Source organism: Lontra canadensis, unplaced genomic scaffold (genome assembly GCF_010015895.1).
Source record: "Lontra canadensis isolate GAN:19392208 unplaced genomic scaffold, GSC_riverotter_1.0 scaffold83, whole genome shotgun sequence".
NCBI lineage: Eukaryota > Metazoa > Chordata > Mammalia > Carnivora > Mustelidae > Lontra > Lontra canadensis.
This window is the reverse complement of record NW_022631077.1, coordinates 3,334,157-3,354,334: the sequence shown is the minus strand read 5'-3', so window position 1 is coordinate 3,354,334 and position 20,178 is coordinate 3,334,157. Positions and strand designations below refer to the sequence as shown.

General features: G+C 37.2%; 1 protein-coding gene and 1 pseudogene across 3 annotated transcripts in view; both read left to right on the top strand.

The window, feature by feature from the left end:
- TOX (thymocyte selection associated high mobility group box) overlaps positions 1-20,178 on the top strand; it is a 299,994-nt gene that overhangs the window by 239,490 nt on the left and 40,326 nt on the right. For all 3 annotated transcript variants that reach the window (XM_032882605.1, XM_032882604.1, XM_032882607.1), the window contains one exon: positions 12,963-13,244. In XM_032882605.1, coding sequence (XP_032738496.1) covers positions 12,963-13,244 — 282 coding nt within the window. The remainder of the gene's footprint in view (positions 1-12,962; positions 13,245-20,178) is intronic.
- Positions 133-735, top strand: LOC116882301 (annotated as a pseudogene).

Below are 20,178 nucleotides of genomic sequence, written 5' to 3'. Positions count from 1 at the left end.
CCTGGTTATTGGGAGGGTTAAACAGGGCTCTGTGCTTAGAGTATCAAGGAGGACCAGTAAGTCGTAGATATTATTAATATAAAATAACTTAAGACTACAATTACCAGAAAGTAGAGTGCAGCATGAGTGAGGAAGTAAAAGAAAGTGAGGAAGTATTTGATCATGAAGGGAATGCTTAGTCTCTGAGATCAGAGTCTTAAAGAGAGGATAGAGAAGAATATATTGAAACCCAAAAAGAAAGAAAAACAAGATCCCAGGGCACCCAAGGAAAAGGAAGTCTCCCAATATCCTTCCTGCTTATTCTTCCAGTATCGCAAACAGCTGGGTGCACCTTACTACATGCTGGTTGACACCAAGTTTATCAACTTTTCCATTAAAGTCAAACTTGACTTAGTACAGTCAATGAGGGACTACTCATATGCCAATAGTATCTTGTATATCTTGTGTAACTTGTATAACTGACTGTAATGGCTGAAATTGAGAAATCGGGGCAAAAGGATTGAGTGGCTCTAAGGATTGCCAAGGATCCAAGATTTGAACAATTACCATCCACACACAAAGGAATCTATGCAGACCACTGCTTAGTACAGAGAGTAAATCAGCATTAAGTGTTACATTTGTGGGCACAGTTGACCTTAAACAAAGAATGGGAAGATCCCCAGCGTTCCCATCATTTCTAACCATAGATAGAACACTGAGAAGATGCCAGATTATTATGGAGCCCCTAGGTTCTAATTCTTAAAAGAGAGTTCTTCTGCCTTCCTCTACCAAAACGTTTTTCTGTTGTCAGTTCATATAGCGATATGCTATAGCATGAATCATTCCAATTACCTATTTGCTCTGTTGTGAGCTGAGTGTGGGTAAAGACATTCACGTTTTAAAATAATTTATTTTATTTATTTATTTGAGAGAGAGACAGAGAGCACTAACTGGGAGAGCAGCAGAGTGAGAGGGAGAAGCAGGCTCCTCGATGATCAGGAATTCCCACTGTGGGGCTCAATCCCAAGACACTGGGATCATCACCTGAGCCAACGGCAGATGCTGAGCCACCCCAGCACCCAATACACTCACTTTTTGATGTCGTTTTGAAATTGGTATTTTGTATCATTTTAAATTTTGTTGCATCTTTTTGTAAATCCATTGACTCCTCACATAAAACAACAAAAACAACAACCCACAATTACCAAAGGCTAGCACTGAGCAGTTGAGACTGACTGGCAGTGTGGACACTTACCTTCCTGTCAGGTATAGACCATTTCAAATCAGTTGCACTAAATGTACTTTCCTGGAGAAATAGATATAAAATGTGAAAGGTATATTTGCTATTTTTTATAATTGATACCTAAATTTATGCCATCATTGCACAGGGTTATAATCATGCAGAATTATGATCCATTTTAACTCTTTATACCATAATTATCTAATTTAAACATATATTTTATAGATGTTAAACCTGTAAATGATAGATAATTCAAAATGTTAGCATTAGTGTTTTAAAATTATCACTATTAAAACCTAATTATCAGTTGAGTGGATCTATGTTAGTGGACATTGAAAGATCAAAAAAAATTGAAGATATTTATCCAAATTAAAATCAGAACATGTAGCTCATATGTTCTAAATGAACATGTTTGCTTCTCCAATAATAATTTCATTATCACCAAGTTACAGGATAGAGTTTTAATTATGACCTTTATATCAGTAGAAGCCATGTATTTGGGATTAAAAACCTACTGCTTTAACTAGTCTAGTTAAAGACTGTGGCTTGATACATTCTGGGATCCAACTTTTATAAAAACCAGAGAACACTTCTAATAACACTTTTCTAATTTCATGGTTCAGTGCACAGTCAGTAAAGATTTAAATAATTCAGAAAGAAAGCCTATTCTCTTTCTTTATTAGAAGTTTGAGTCAGGCAAATTCTTTGACATTTAATAGGTTTTTAACCCTTTTAATAACTTTTTATAATGAAATTTATTGGCAGTTGTTTTAGAGAAAGGGTCATTATATTAGCATGAATAGCAGTCACTAGTTTTTATGATTAGTTTTGAGACCTTGACCTTATATAACTCAAAGTGTATAAAAGCATAAATGAGTAATGTTAATATTAACTAAATTAGGTATACCCAGAAGTATAGAGAATATATATAACGATATTCATCCCATTATCTAACATGCTATAAAATTTTGGCAGACAAATATTTGAATTTTTTAATTGTTTTAAAGGAGCTTAAGGTCACTTACAGAGTCAGACACTTTAAAGGAACTGAAAGACATTGTAATTTTCCTAGACTGATTTTACCAAATTATTAATATTATACTCAATAGGAGAGGATTTCCAGCCTTTTCCTATCTTGGTTTCATGCTATTTTAATGTTTTATAATACATTATTAAAAGGATTATTGAAAGATTTCCATAATAAAATACTAGTTTAAAATTGTACTTTTCTTGAAGTCCCCAGTAACTTGGGAACATACCAATATTCTGCATAGGAAAGCTATCAGGCCCAAGAAGAATACAAGGTTTTAATTTTGCTTCTTGAGATTTACTTTTAAGTGAATGTCGTGTGTATCTAATGATTTAAGAGCCTCTGAATGAACTCAAATGTCACTTTCTGAACTGATGTTAAGAAGTCAATATTCCACTTGACATCTCCATTTTTACTAAGCATCCCATTAACATTGCAGTGGAAAGTATGAAATTCAGTTAAATTTTCAGGTTTAAGTATAGTATAAAGAACCATTTCAGCTGACTTGTGATGTTATAAATATCCAGAGCTAGTTCTCATAGATAAACCACAACTCCCATAGGGCATGTCTTGTAGAATTTCCCAATTTTCTTATCACCTATCTTTCCAACCCATGCTTTTTGTTTCAACGCACACCATCCTTTGAAAGTATTCTGAAAATAAGGCACATTATTCAGTCCCTTCTTTGGGCACATCAAAGCAGAGATGTGAGCAGACATTAGCATGTTTGAGTACACTTTAATATAAGATTATAGTCGCATGAACAAAGCGCTGTCTCCACTTTGTAGTGCAGATGCAAAAGGCACAATTTCTACAAATCAAGGGCTTCACTGACTCTAATCATAGGTAAACCCAGAGCCACTCACAGACTCCTCTTAACAGAGGTGTACAATTTTGTAGGAACTGCTAACTCAGGTATTTTTGGAACCAGAGGGTTGACCAGATGGTCTCCCAAACTTTTTCAGATAAGATAGAGCTTTTAGTCTGCCTTTATATCCTGCCATTAATTGGAATTACAAGAGATGCTCTTTGTCAGTTAAGAGTCAAGCTGGCTTGCTGTACATTTGCATGTTTGTTTTATTTGAGCCAGGCAAAGGAGTCCTCTCAAGGGCACACTGGAGCACAAGGTCAGCCTGGTTATACTGACGTTGATAACTTAACAGTAACAGTAGGAGACAAATCGTGTTGGCCTGAAGCAATCAGACATGGATGCCTCAATTTGATGGAAAACATCTTTCCAACTACGTGTCACTATACCCCATAACCTTCTGGCCATTGTTGTGATCCAAAGGAGGGGTTATGTGTACAGAGTTGATGGCAGAGAACAGTATACAATGACCTAGAATACCTTTTTATGTATTTAAATTTTCTTGAACTTTGTATCTACCAGTTAGCCTATGAGCTGCGACCAGAGAGCCATTAACATCCGGGTTATAAGTTCAACCTTTATCTGGGCTGTTGACTTTCTCACAGTGAAACCCTGTGCTTTATGACTTAAGCTGCCCAGCTTCACCCAGAAAAAGTCTCCACAGATGCAAGGATATGGCTACCAGAATGCTTGGTCACAGCTCTGTCAGTGGCTCACCAAGAACTAGAACTAGTCAAAGAAAGTGACTCCAGATGATAACAAAAGATAAACATCCACATCTTCCACAAGAGGTGACCCGGGTGACCAAAAACCACAAAAATTACTTTTACATTTGCCAGAATATCTTCATTGTCTTTATCTTCATCCATCCATGCTTAAGCAAGCATTTAAGGTCAGTACTTTTCTCTCATTTTTGTCTCCCTACAACATATCACTATCAAACAAACTACATCTAATATTTATCCTATTGTCTTATCCCTTTCCTGCCCTTGAAAGTGAGCTGTGTAAGGACAGAGATGTCATTCAGTGTGTTCGCTCACTGTTGTTTATGTGTTACCTATAGCAGTGCCCAGCACAAAGTAGGCACTCAATAAATATTTGTTGTTGAAAAATTGTTATCCCTAATTCAGAGGTAGAAAATGAGGGTCAGGGGCGCCTGGGTGGCTCAGTGGGTTAAAGCTTCTGCCTTCGGCTCAGGTCATGGTCCCGGGGTCCTGGGATCGCGCTCCCCATCGGGCTCTCTGCTCCGCGGGGAGCCTGCTTCCTCCTCTCTCTCTCTCTGCCTGCCTCTCTGCCTACTTGTGATCTCTCTCTGTCAAATAAATAAATAAAATCTTAAAAAAAGAAAAGAAAAGAAAAGAAAATGAGGGTCAGTTAAAAGCAAGACAACTCATTAGACTCAAAACCAGTCTAACGATGTCACGAGCAGAGTTTCCTTGACTACAAAACACCGTCTCTCATCTAGAAAAAGGAAGAAAAAGAAATTCTTTAAAAATGGAGTAAAATTGCTTGTTTGGTTGTTTATAAAAATGAATCAACATGCTCACACATGAGGGCAATTCACATGCCTTTTAGATCTAGGGGATGTGACAGAAGTAGAAATCAAGTTTAGTTAAGGAGGGCGGAGGCCTGGCAAAGACACTGAGGACATTGAGAAGTTGGGTGTCCTCCCTTCCTCGGTGGCTTCTTGCTCTTCACCGTCTGATCTTTGGTTCATCACCTGGGCAAGCAGACAAAATTTTAATTAGTTAAATTAAAAATATAATCTTTTACCATGACTTTTAAAACTTTCAATAATGTTTTCCTCTAACACATCAAATCCTTCAGTAATGAAGATCTCATTCATGGAAGGGGCCATAGAGAGGGAAAGACCCCAGTTTGAGGGAGGACGATGGTGAGGTATTATGGAAGCTCCTGTGGGGATAAGCATTTGTTTTTTGAGGTGGTCTTAATCTTTCCCAACAATGGTGGTTCTAGAGAGTGCCATGTCTTTCCATTTGGCAAATATCTAATGAATTGTACCCCAGAGTTCTTGCTTTCCCGTGATAGTTTTATAATTACTATTTATCCTAACTAAATGACAAATATCCCATTTTAGTATATTATGAAGAAATCTGAGCCCTATTTATTCACATTGTTTTTTGGAAAGAAACTAGGTTCAGTCAAGTTGTTCTGACCCATTATTGAGGATAAAAATACATTTTCATAAAAATGACCAATCTTTCTTTAGAACCTCACTTTTTCCTAATCTTTGAAACTATAGCATGTGCTTTGCATAGATATACTTTCCAGATTTCCTCTCTTTTGATATTATCAGTCTTCAATGTCAGAAGTCTAATAGCAAAAATGTTGAAGTTTATTTGAAATACATGTTTTTAAATAATGAACAGAACACATGAGGATATCACCTAGAAGCGATTTCTTTAATTTGTTTGGACAACAAATAATTTAGCTCTCTCTTGGAAATGCACTTAGGAAAATAATAAATGAAATTTGATTATTAAATTTACCCACGCATTCGTTCTGGTGTATACATTTACATATTAATTGAATCCCTGGCAAAAATATGTAATCAAATTGGGGACTTAAATAATATCAACATTTACATTCTTCTCGTAGGCTCTTGGAGTGCATTATTCCTAAGAAAAATGAGAACTGCTTAGTCTCCTTCCTGGCCTGATTAATCATGTAAGGCTGGATTGGTTACCGAGAGCAGGCTCTCTTTAGATGCTACGAACAGTATTTGTTTGATAGTGTCTATAAAAGGGACCAAGAGTAAGCCCTTGTCACAGCCCAGGCCAGCAGGGTCCCCTCGCAGCCCCCGGGGAAAGTGCTCAGCAGCGAAGGGTGTCAAACGCTGACAGAGGGGTGTAAATGGAAGAGCTTCATAGATTCCTCACGTTCTCTTGTTCCTGCTGCAACTGGCACGCGTCCAGGCCTTGCCAGCAAAGACCACAGAAAGCAGCAGCTGGTAAGCTACATTAGCAAATAAGGCTTCGGGGCTCCCCATGTTCCAGGCTCTGTTCACCAACTGCTATTCACTCAAACAGCTGGATCAGAGCGGAGAGAGCCAAGACATCGTTAGGGTTTTATGTGTACAACTGTTTTGATATGGATTGTCTGCTAGAGGCAGAGATAATGATAGCTTTCAAGGCTCGAGTGTTGGACTGGGAAGTGACGCTGACATTTGAAAGGGGAAAACAGACTTTGGAAGGATCGGGAAACACACAGTTTTAAACACTAAGATGCGGGCCTTCATTTGTTCTGGTGCCGTTTGAGTGTGCCATTTGAACACCATTTTGTCACTCACACAACTGATGTTGTGGCCAGTGTTTTGTTTGGGGGGTTTCAGTAGTTGAGTTATGCCAAAATGTTACCATTTTTTTTAAATAATCCACAATGAGCTACCTGGGTTGCTTTTTTTTTTTTTTTTTTTTTTTTTTTTTTTCCTTTTCAAAGAAAAGCCAAGAAGAAGAAAGTGCAAACGCATGCTGGAAGGTGTATCAGATAGTATACTTGAGGATTCTCACTCGAATTTTGTTCTCACCCTGGAACTCTTAACACTGTAGGTGATTGGGCAAGGAGAGGAAGGAACATGGTATGGGTCTCAAAGCCATGGATTACATGGCAGGTCACGAGGGAGAGCACATGATATCTGCTTTGGTTTCTCAACTGATTTTTTTTTTAAAGATTTTATTTATTTATTTGACAGAGAGAGGGAGATCACAAGTAGGCAGAGCAATAGGCAGAGAGAGGAGGAAGCAGGCTCCCTGCTGAGCAGAGAGCCCGATGTGGGGCTCAATGTGGGCCTCAGTCCCAGGACCCTGGGATCATGACCTGAGCCGAAGGCAGAGGCTTTAACCCACTGAGCCACCCAGGCACCCCGGTTTCTTAATTGATCTTAATCAAGCTTGTTCTTTCCATGAATGGAAAGAGGTTTTGAAGGAATGCAATGGAAATCTTCACTTCATCATCATAATCTTCCCCCATGACTTTCATTGACATTTTTTAGCTCCTACGATTACTAAACAATATCAGGAAACAGATCTGATGTTAAAATAAAAAAGCAAAATCTAGCACCCATTTCCGATGGAGTCAGTTTCTCCAGTGAAATGATGCTTATTAAGTAAGAGCCAACAACACCAAGGACTTTTAGCCAAGAAAAAAATGAAGTTCATTGGGTTTGAAATAAACAAAACAAGAAATAAACACATTTGAAAGTAACTTTGGGATCCTTGAGTCCCGAGAATCAGGCAAATGTAGCACCCAAAAGATCAAGGATTTACAATCCTGTTTACAGGAATCTTCATCGTACCTGGCCTATCCCTTCATAGTAACTCAAGAAATCTATGTTAAGTACTGATGATATGCCATGATCAGTGCTAGATACTAGGGCTACCCTGGCAAATGAAAGAGATTCTATCCTGGCCTTTTTGAATTTATAATCTATTAGGGTATATCAGTCAAGATTGGGTTTAACTGGGGTGTCTTGGTGTCTTGGTGGCTCAGCTGGTTAGGCAACTGCCTTCGGCTCAGATCGTGATCCTGGAGTCCTGGGATTGAGTCCCACATCGGGCTCCCAGCTCCATGAGGAGTCTGCTTCTTCCCTCTCCCTTCTCCTCTCATGCTCTCACTCTCTCTCTCTCTCAAATAAATAAATAAAATCTTAAAAAAAAAAGAAAGATTGGGTTTAATGACATATAAAAGAATACTCAAAATGATGGTGACTCTAAAAAAGATAGACACTTTCTTTTCATGTTAAACACTCCCACAATAAGTAGATTCCCAGGGTCTGGAAGCTTCATAATAATCATACACTCAAGCACCTTTTTCCTTGTGCCTTCAGTGTCCTAAAGGTAATACTTCTGGGCTCAAGGCATTTCCCCCCTACCCTAGCTCTAGTGATCACACCCACATATTTGCCAACAGGAAAGAACGATGGACAGTGAGCCTTTCCCTTTAAGGAGATTTCTTGGAAGTACCACACAACACTTTCACTTACATTTGAGTAGCCAAAACATGGTCATGTGGCCTGTATGGAGCTGCAGAAGAAGCTAGGGAACGCTCTACAGTGGCTAGCCTCTTGGCTAGACAACTAAATACTGGAAGCCTGTCCCTCAAGACAAAAGTATAGAGTGTCAGAGGGTATGGCCTGAGGTTTCTGCCACAAGGGAGACAGACATTATTCAATTTTTCTTTTCATCTTGTGATTAATGTTAGATGAAGTTTCACTGAAAAAAAGAAAACTCATCAAACTGGTTAGTGGGCTTAAACTGGTAGTATTCATTTCTTCACTTATATACTGACTCAGTAAATATGTTTTTGAATACTTGGAATGCCTATTTAATTAAAAGAAATCTGAAGAGGGATTGAAAAATGCATTAGTCATATTAATGAAGATTACTGTCTAGAAGGTACAGACATATTAGACTAAGAAATTTACAAGTGGTGGCCATAAATTAAGTACAGACAAAATGCTTGGGCAGTTTAGAGTAAGAAGAGTCTGGAAGCTTTGTAGATGATATAACGTTTGAACTTGACTTTAAAATACGTTTAGGGTTTAAGTATATGAATATGGTAATAGCATTATGGAATTGTGAAAAGGGTACAAATATGTAGAGCATATTTCATTTTAACTTTGATATTTGTTGGTGGAGAGATCTGAGATCAGTTAAGCTCTTCCATCCTCAATGAACTTGTACAAAACAGCCATTTCTATAGGGCTGCCTCAAAGGGGAATAATAAGTCTCAATAGATAAAAGTACCGAACAAACCACGAATTACTGAGCAAAGTTTTTTTTTTTTTTAACTCCTCTTAAAATTTTTCTGACAGCAAATGCTGAAAGAGCAACATGGCCAAAGACACTTTTTCAAAGGAAGGAGACATAGGCAAAGAGTAGCAATTAATTGGTTTTGGTTGAACAATAAAGGTATGAAGGATGTCCTAGGGAACAAGGTTTATCTGGAAACTTTCATGGCATGCTGAAGCGTTTGGATTTAATTTGGTAGGGAGATATCACTGGGAAGGTTTTGAGCCTGTGGCTTAATTAATTCTGCAGTACTCTTGAGGGTGAATGTGGAGAGATTCTTTATAGTTAAGTAGCCATTGCATGTGAAGAGGTAATGAAGGTTTGAAATACGTGAATGAGTGTGGAAATGAAAATAAGGGTCAATGGAAGAGTTTTTTCAGAGTAGATTCGGAGGAACTCACAAGGGTTTGGTAGGAAAGGGAAGAATTAAAAATTACTAGAACATTTCGAGTAGAGGTGACAGGGAGGATAAAGGTGTCATCAACAGAAATTGGACAAAACAGGTTTGAGAAAGGAAACTTTGAGGTAGAAGAAAGATGACTCAAGCAGAATGTGAGGAAATAATTTAAGGGTGGAAATTTGTAGGAAGAAGAGAAGTCAACGAAGGACTTGAGAAGAATCAAAGAGAAGAGCAGTTGTTATTAAGCACGCCTTAAATGAATTATTCACAATAAGTTAAAAATTCTGGAAATTAATAGGAAATAATACTTGGGGAGTTGAAGTTTTGTATTTGGCATTAAGACTGAAGTTAGTCAGTATCTTTCTAGAAGGAAACCGGTAATCAAAACATTTGCTTACCTTCATGAGCTAACTAATTAATCTTATTTTTCAGTAATGAAACTCCATCCAGTTTAGTTTTCCCCACATTACACATTAGGCAGTGCTTAATACTGAACCGACTTCTATGAAAGCGAAGTAAAATGGAAGCAATCCTAATTTGGAGATGGGTGTTAATATCTGACTTTCGTAAGTGTATCAGAGTGCTGAAGCGATGACTGTGTTCTCCAAATTGGGCTTGTCACCCTCCACACAGGAAAATTATTCTTTGATTGAGTATTGAAACTGCTGTCTGCCTCACTGAGTATCATGGTGATATGATATTTTTGAACTAAAGATCAGTTTGTTAAGAAAGAGGTACCCTGTTGAGTACTTCATTGTCCTTACCCAAACTGATTTTTTATACCACTTCAGTGATGCCCACTCTCTTCTACCAGTAAAACAAAGGTGAGAATACAAATTTTAGTACTCAGAGCACTAATTAACATGAAAAGAACAAGTAGGAAGATAACAAAATGGTGGAGGAACTAGGTGCTATAAAATGATATTATAGACTTTGAAGACCATTGATTGTAGTCATACATCTGAAAATTCTGTATGTAAGTCAATTTTAAAATCATCGTCAGCAAAATCATGTGGAAACCACAATATGTCTGAAAGAGTGAGAAGCAATGTGCTTTAAACAGATAGGTTATAAACTATCATGCTTTGTAACAGGATTTATATGAAGGAGAAATAAAATTATCAATTAGTGGGGCAACTGGGTGGCTCAGTCAGTTAAGCATCTGCCTTCAGCTGAGGTCATGATCCAGGGTTTCTGGGATCGAGCCCTGTGTTGGGCTCTCTGCTCAGGAGGAAGTCTGCTTCTCCTTCTCCTTCTGCCCCTCCCCCTCATAAAGAAATAAATAGAAGTTGCCAATTAATTAAGTACTTTTGGAAATATCATCTAGTTAAGGCAGGATTTTGCTAGTAAACATTTTAAATGGACAGGGTTATAAAAATGTGTCCTCCTCTGTAGGAGTGTTTGAACATGTACATGAGTGTGGTCTGTTTGGTGCCGGGTTGGGAGAGGGAATGGCCCTATAAAGTACAGTGCCCATTATGAACATCCATGATTCTGTGCCCACAATAGGAGATCTGTTGCACATGCTGAGAGTCTAAGGAAAAACACAGTAAGACTTCAGGATATTAGAAAGTAGTGCATCTTCTGTGCACTTTGAAAAGTTTGCCCTGATTTTTATGATACCCTCTGTCAATGGCACAACTTTCCAGGTATCTGTTGAAGCTAGTATTATTTCATAAGGAAGATCACATTATAGAAATTACATGAACACCTGCGAAGGGGGGAAAACTGTTTTAGTCAGTGTGAGTGGAAACCACATGAACAGATTACCTAAAAATCAGTTTGGGTGGAAAACATTTGATAAGGTGGTTTTTTGATAATCTTTAACTATGAATCTCTCTACAGGATGTGTAAACTGTCAAATCAGCTGCTAATATAGTAGGAAGCATCAAAGCGTGGAATTGAGAAATGTAGATTTCAATTCCCACTCTGTGGTTTGGGAAAGTCGTTTAACCTCTCCGGGCTTTATTCATTCACTCATTCATTCATAATTATTTCTATATTCCTCCAACAGACAAGCAACAGGCTTGTGCTTGCCCCTAGGGTTCTTCTTCTAGAGACTGAGAAGGGATCCCTAAACTCCCTTGCAGCTCTATTGTGTATCAGTGAACAGTAATAACTGCTTGATGAGGGACTTCATAGACAAGAGAACTACTTTTGGAGTATTGGAGGTATAGAGTTTGAATTATGGGGGAAGATGTTGATTTGCATCAGGACAGCAGCAGCAACAAAACCATGGGGTTAGCCTAAGCCTTCACCAAGAAGAGTTAGTCTAGGATGATGCATAGAACAAAGTCAGAGGATGAAGAGGGAGCAAGAGCTAGACAGGTCTAAAGGATGATATTGACTAATCAGACCTCATGGTGGAGACAGTAAACCAAACACAGAGAACACAGGCAGACATCGCCTCCATCCCACCTTCAGTTTCAGATAGATCTAACTAGGTTGGTAAAATGACTAGACAGCATTGGTAGAAAATGATTTTATTACCAAAAGAAAAAAGAGCCTATGACTAAGTAACTTAATTGACCTTTATAGTATCTCTATGTCGTGGGAACATTTGCAGACAAGCAGTTATGGGGCATTCTGACACCATGTGAGATTTTTTTTCATTGAAACAGAGAAAGATAACATTATTAAATTTTTTCAGTTCTGGAACAGAACTAACCATACATCTCTTCACTGCCCTTCTTCCGCCCTCCCAATTTTTTTTTCTTTTTTCTTTCTTGTTCTATAATCCTCTACCTGCATGAACTCCCCAACACCCCTCAGAATGAAAGAACTAAGCCACTTCTACAAGCACCGCAAAATACTCATTAGTGTAAGTTTGCAAATGCCAGAGAAACATTAAGTGAAATCCACCATACTCCTCTTATACAACACATTTGACCTCTAGATACGTTAAGAGCTTCATCCTCCAATGCTTTTAATTCTAATCCTTGCAGAGACAAAATTCATTGCTTAAATTACAAGAGTGAGTCTCATTAAGGCTAAAAAGCAGTGACCCAGATAGCATAATGGATTAATATAGTGACCTTGCAACTTCGGAGCTTTACTTTCAAATTTGACGGTGCAGTCAAATCATTTCAATAGTCAATTAATCAATTGGTTAATACCGGCCTGTAGTGTTCTGAGTCTGGAAGTCAGTAGATCATTTTAGCCAATACTAGCCTACATAGAATTAAACTAAGAATCATAATACATTTAACTCACAAAAGCTTTCTTGAATGATCAGTATGAAAGAAACAGGGTTTCGTGAATTGCTATAATGCTGTAATCACTAATAATTATATAATTTTGACACTCTTAATAAGCATCAGTGTTTTGAAACTTATGCCATAAATATCAAATAATGATATATGTTTGCATTCCATTCATAAAGAAAGACTGTAAATAGAATTAGTCGTATATTGAGAAATGAAATAAGATGTTGAATGAATTCTCACTCTTCTATTCTTTTAGTAACAGAGCCTTTAGAGTGATCTATACCATTTTAGGGAGAGGTTGGGAGTTGAGGTGGAAATAGGGATAGCTCAGCAGGACATGTTACAGAATTTTCAAAGCCGAACGAATTAAAACATTTTTTTTCCAGAAATATGTTTGTGAAAAACTATTCCTGATTTTATTTTTGGTAGATGCAAGATATTCGGAATCCAGAAGGAACTCAATATGGCTCCCATCCCCAGATGGCAGCCATGAGACCAAGGGGCCAGCCTGCTGACATCAGGCAGCAGCCAGGAATGATGCAGCACGGCCAGCTGACCACCATCAACCAGTCACAGCTAAGTGCTCAGCTTGGCTTGAATATGGGAGGAAGCAGCGTCCCCCACAATTCTCCATCTCCACCCGGAAGCAAGTCCGCAACTCCTTCCCCATCTAGTTCAGTGCATGAAGATGAAGGCGATGAAACTGCTAAGGTATGACTAGGTCATTTGGGGGACCTATAGGAAATGCTTGTTGTCTGAAAGGCATGTTCTTTAACACCTTCCTTGATCAGCGAGAGGTGCAAGTTTATAGCATCCAAATGAGAAACATTGGTGGGGGACATACTTTTTTAATGAAGCGTGAGGTTACAAACTGAATAGATTAAATCACTTGTTTTTCCAATTACATTTTTAAATCCCTAGTAAATCCTTTAAATTTAGATGTATTAAGCATGTCACCCACAAAATGTAGGGTGTGCATTGTGAGTAGGGAGAATAAGTCTCATAGGACTCAACATCCAAAATTAAGCTTAATTCACCACTCATTCAAAGAAAATCTACTTCAGTTGAACAATTTTATTTTAAAAAGGCAACCTCTCCGGGATACAGTGGTGGCTGTGTGTGTGTGTATGTGTGTGTGTGTGTGTGTGTGTGATAGAGAGAGAGAGAGATGGTCAGATGAAATTTTTGAGATTATCCAACCCAGCCATTTCATACTGAGCATGAAGAAGGTAAGGACCAGGGATATTCTATGACTCCCTTAAGCAAAAGCCTGGGTGTTTTCCTTGCTTACTTTTTGTTGACCCCTTGCCAACATGGCTGGCTGGCTGTCTCCATGTCACATTAAGTTACCTGTATGAGAAGATGGGCCTTACGTGTCCTTAGATTGGAAAATTAGCTATAGAAGATTTTAGTTCTTTACATTATCCCAGGCAGCTTTTTTAAATGACTGCACAAAAGCCAAGTGGATTTTCCCTCAAAAACAACAAAATAATCTTTTCATTGCCTTGGTTGTCAGTCAAGCATCTTCCAAATTTGTCCCCATGAGAAAGGACTCTTGTGCCCATTTACCATGAGAAACACTCATAGCTACTTGAGTATTTCCTATTCCTCCCCTTTGTTCCTTAATCTTACTAATGACCTGTCTCTTGTGTCAGCCCTTTGTTTTCTTTTGACTTTTGCAAGAATTTTGTTTGGGGGACATTACTCTGTCAACCTGCTACCAAAAGCAACATAGGGGGAATCTGACCTATATGATTAACTTTTCAATAGCGCCACTACCTTTTTTTTTTTTTTTTTAAAGATACAGATAAATAGTGACTCGGATTTCTTGAGCCTGATGACAAAGACAAGGCTGCTGCATTGACTGTATTTTATTATTTTCAGTATTCTTAATGCTCTGGCATTTGGGACCTTGATCCTAAAAAAACTACTCCTTCCAGCGCTAGCTAATTCCAAGAGAGAGAATATGACTCCCCTGTGATCTCAGTTTTGATAAACCAACCAGTCCAGAGCCCATACCCTGTCATCTCCTTCATCAAACTCAATATTTTCTCATTGCCCTAAGTCACCCCAGGACCCGGTACCAGACAACTGGGAACCACCTCTGTAGCCCATGGTCCACTGAAATTGTTCAAACTGTAGCCAATCCTTAATTTATACAGCATACCTACCCCATGTCCCGCATTCCTTCCCACCAAAAAATCCAGTAAAGTATCTGGGGTTGCTTTCATGCTCTGCCCTCCCTTTCTATGTCTGCCTCCTAAGCCATCCTGAATGCTAGGCTGTGCCCTCCATTTCTAGGTATATAAGTAATATATAATAATAAGTAATATAAACTTCCTTCCTGACAGTCATTTCTTTATTGCTATCTTAATCACCCCTGATTAGAACAAATCCTGACTACCTTTTAGAAGAGCTCCTCAACCTCATCTACCATGCTGGTCCTCTCCACCTTCGCAAGCTCTTCCCTGTTGGTCAGTGACCCAAGAAGTAAGGCAAAAAGGCAGGAGAATAATTGATATTATATATATAATTTATTGGGTTAGTGACAGCCTGACCTTTAGCTGATCATTTAGAGGGTAAGATAATCTTAAGAAAATGTGTATTATTCTAAATGGAATGTAACAGTCGATGAGTACCAGAACCTAAATGTGAACACCAAGAATTTGTTTGTGGCCAGTGATTTTGATATTGGGTTATGTATGGATAACTCAGGTTAATGTCCCAAACATAAATTGTATGTACTCTACTGCAAGGGAAAAAATTCATGTTCTGCCTACATTAAAGATCAATTTGTGCATCTGGATTATATCTTTATCAGTATTCATTGCTGACATTTCAGGAAATTAATGCAAAATTAACATCTTCTGACAGTAAATTCTGTACAGGATTGTCTTACTTAGAATAGCATTTTCCACACTCTTCAACTTATATGACGAGAAGACTGAGTAGAAACCAGAAATTCACATAATTAACATTCACAGATTCTGCCATTTCCTCTTGCCTCATAAGGTCCATATCTTGTAATTTTGCTGAAGCATGAATTTGTATGTTAGAAAGTTCCAGGCTGGTGTGAAACTTTGCCGCTCTGTATCCATTCCAATCACTCAACATCCACATCATAAAATAATTTATAGCTCATCATTAATGATCATGCAAGCACTGTAGAGTAGAACTTATATTCTATAGTGTTATATTCTTGAATTGGCTATGTGTGAAGGCCAAGGGATGGATTTCTCAAGAATGCCCTCATTAAAATGGCTTTTTGTCTATATAGACATTCTCAAGTTCAAGTTCATACTTAGTGTAAGTGTATTTTCCATCTCCAGAAAATCTACCTTTCCACTCCAGCTCTGCACACTGTTCTTCACCTTCTCTCCACTCCAAAACTGGATTACCCATTTATTCAACTTATATTTATTAATGGAAAAAAAAAAAAACCTTGATGAAAGTGCCCAAGCATTCTTCAGCACAGTAAAAGATGAAACTGGAATTTTCCCCTTTATATGTGAGCAAGATTTATGTGGAATGTTGTACTACCACAGCTCCAGTTAAATGTGAAAGAGCATTAAGTCAAAAAGATCGCTTAAATCATTTCTAACAAGAGAACCAAAAAAGAATATTTAGTCTCATACCAAGAAAAAAAAAATAGCTTTTAAAACTGCCCTCTTCACACTTCGAGCTCTTGTAAGCAATTACATATTAAATCCAGTTTATCTAATTGAACAATTAAAAGAAGTAAGTTTGTTTTGACAGGGAGAAATAGTGTAAATACATCAGTAAAATAAATTATCACCTTATAAACGCTTTCCATGGTTCTCATTGCTACAGAGCTGTGTTGTCAGCCTAAAGTCATAAACTAGACATACAGTAAAACATCAAAGAAATATAAACTTGGGTAGCTTGTGGTTCTAAGCCTGTAATCCAGGACTTGTAATACAAGAGACACTGTAAGACACTCAAAGTATTTGGCATTAGAAGTATATTTTTATCACAGCATTCCCTTTCGGGAAATTACAGGCTAAGAATCACAGTATATCTTTTTCCTTCCTTTTACTCTCAATTTTTCTGCTTCAAGTATCCTTAAGTTTTATATAGGTCCCTTGTAAATGGCATATAGTCAGACAATCTTTACTTTTAATTGAAACCGGCTTTATTTATATTCATCTAATTACTAAAATATTTGGGTTTATTTCTCCATTTAAGTCTGTTTCTTTTTATTTGTCCCACATGTTCTCTTTTTCTCTTTACCTTCTCTTTTTTTCTATCTTCTTTAAGATTGTTCTTGTTTTTCTCATTCTATAATTTTCCATGGTAAGCTTGGAAATTTTATCCTTTCTCCTTATTTTAGTAGCTACCTCTGATGCACAAATGTGTAAAATTCTAACACTGATCGATATCTTCACTCTTCTTACATTATTTAATTCGCAACACCTCCCTTCCAATTTGTACTGGAATAATTATTATTGTCATTTTAATCATAATTTAATTAAATGATGTAATAAACCCCATGAAACATGATTTTGATTATTTTTACAACTTTTTTTTCCTGGTAGTTTTTTTTTAATATTTAGTATTTTCTTCCATATGACATCATTTTCCCCTATGCCTTTAAATTTTTCTTGCATGAGGATTTATTGGGAACATAATTGCCTTAAAAAGTACCCTTACTGTGTATGGAATCTTAGACTGATACTGATTCTCTTGTATCCTAGTGAAAATATTCTATTACTTTATGACATCCTGATTTTAGGTATTTCTTTTGGGAATTCTACTGCCTCACTGTCTTTTCTTTGAAAGTAATCTGCCTTTAATCTCTGAATAGTTTTAAGATCTTCTCTTGCCTTTGGTATCCTGCAGCTTCCTTGTGATGTGTGTGGGTCTTTAAATTTACTGTGAATTTAGGACTTCTATTCTATATCAGTCACAGGAAATTTTCGGCCATTCCAGTTTTCAGATATTGACTCTACTCCATGTTTGCTCCTTTGTCACTCTGTAATTCTGATAAGACACAGGCTAGACTTTCTTTCATATTTTCTTGACCCTTTATATTATATTCTGATTGACTTATTTATGTCAGTTTTTCACTTCATAATTCTCTTTTCAGCTAGATGTGATCGGAAATTAAAGCTGATCTCATGAGGTTTTCATTGCAATTATTTTATATTTCTAGTTTTATTTGGCTCTTTCTCAAAACCTGTTGGGTTGCCTTTTGAGTTGCTTGTTCTTTCTCCATGTATCTTATCCTTTTGTTCCTTTGGCAGTTTGCTAATTCCAACACATTAAGTCTTTTGAGGTCTGTTTCTATCATCTGTAGTTGTTGCTGGTTTTGATGCCATATTCCATTTTGATTTTTGTCTTTTAGCGTAAGAGCTGATGCTCATTAGAACTTTATGAGGATTCTATCAGATGTGGTCCAAGGGAGAGATTCTTCTAAGGATGATTTGCATTTGCTTCTACCAAGCATCTTGGACCATTACAATCTAGAACCCCTCCTGGCTTGACATTTTTCAGGTCACCCAAGTACTATATATTCAAGGTATCAATCCTTAACTAATGCTGGTTTCTGTTGGTGAATTACCACAAAAGATAATTTCCACTCGGGACTCAGTACTTTTCTTGCAGATTCTGAGAGGGCGCTTACAGGGCAAGTCGTTCTATCCCAGCATGGCACTGAGAACCTAATTCTTTTCTGTCCTGACTTTGATAGGAACCCTCCTGTTAAGCACGCCGCTTTTGGTCAGCCATGAGCTTTTTCTTCTATCTACCGTGCCTTTGACTCAATTTTACCAGGCTCAGCAACTATCTTCAAGATGAAAGCTGCCTTCAATATTCTGCTTACTCCTTTTGAGTTCCTGCTTTCACTTACATTTTGCTTTTAAGAGTTTCTTACTAATCTGCTAGTTCACCAACGCATGTTTTTCACCATGCTGGACAGAAAGAAGTGTCGTTTCTGTTTTTGTTTTGTTTTCTCAAAGCAAATAGGATAAGTCACTAGAGAAACAATTAAATAACCTTTTTAAAAAGTGCTTTTTATTTACTACTGTTCTGAAGGCAAGATTCCTGAATAAACTAAAAATTATAAGCAAACAGGTTTCTACAAACACGAAGTGAAATCAAGCAAATGTCAAATCACATTATCTAGCAATTGGACAGCAAATTGGGACTGCAAAGTCTGGGATTTTTCCACCTTGGGCTTTGTTTATTATGCGATTGTTCAACACTTCACATGATATAATAGAATACATACGATACTTTTAAAGAATTTCTTAGACCCCAGCCATTGAAAAATACACACTCCTTGTTTATCAAAAACAAGGTATCCCATTGGTTAAGGCTGAGCCTAATGAACTGGTTCTAGGGGAAAATCATAAAATTCAGTCAAACAGCCAGTTAGTACCTGATTCTAAATAGTTGTTCCTAAAATCCATCTAGTAATTAAATTATACTAGGGGAAAGTATTTTCAAGGCATATATGTTCTTAGATAATTCATGCCCTGGATAATTGAACACACTTCATTAATTCATGAATAAAATAAAATGAAGTTAAACATTAGCACCCTTTGCCAGCCTTCTTGTGCATTCCCCTTGATCCAGAAGAATAAGAAGTGAACATATTGCCCTACTCAGGCAAATTTGGAAAAGACCAAGTGAATTCAACAAAACTGATAAGTACAACTGATAGTTATATGTGATTACAATCAACTCTGTCCCTCACTTTAAAGTAATTCTTCTGGACAGTAGCCTAAAAATCTTAGTCTTACATAAGGCCACTGAGTATCTTTGCCAAACTCATCCTAGAACAATACTCAGCTATGTTTGGCAGAATCAAGGATCCTTAAAAATGAATTTGCTTTATAAACTGTGATACAGATTCACACTTGTGAATCATTTCAAAAGTAAGGCATTTCATAAACGTTTTTTTATAATTGATGTTTTGAGTCACTGAATGTACTGTTATTATTAATGATAATAATAAACCTGATTGCAAAATGAAAGAAGTATTACAGCCTTGCTGATTTCACAGTAACTAGATGACTTACTTTCCATGCTTATTTGAATTTATTCTCATAAGGGGATTTTAGACGGCAACTTGTAGAAAGGAAAGAGAGAATGTATTTACGTAGAGCGAAAATTTTTCACTTACAGCAACAGCACCATCACAAAAAGTGCTATGATATGCCCTGTTTCTATGGCGAAGCTTTTATAATATTTACTTTATATGAGAAGAGTTATAAGTGGAGTTCTGTGTTGTTTGTTCAGCCTATTATGCAGATGGTGCTTGATTAAAATCTATTTTAAACTACAGCGATTACTGCAGCGTCGTGTGCATTAAACAGCTCTCCCAGTTCCATTAAAGGCTTTGGGACCACGGCAGTTTATTTTAAATATGCTTATAGACGTTTCTAACTTCTCCAGGGACATTTCAATATCAGTGATTCTCTTTCCTTGAGAGTCTTAACGCCTGTGTTCTGTATTCTTAAAAAGTATTATCCAAGCAACAGCATTCCCGCACGCTATTTTAAAGTGAAAAATTATTGTTTTCTTGTGATAAATAAGTTAAATCCATCACTATAATTAAGCAATATGACATGACAGGAGTGGATTACCAGAAGCCTAAGGTTACCTCTAGGGATTTTAGAAA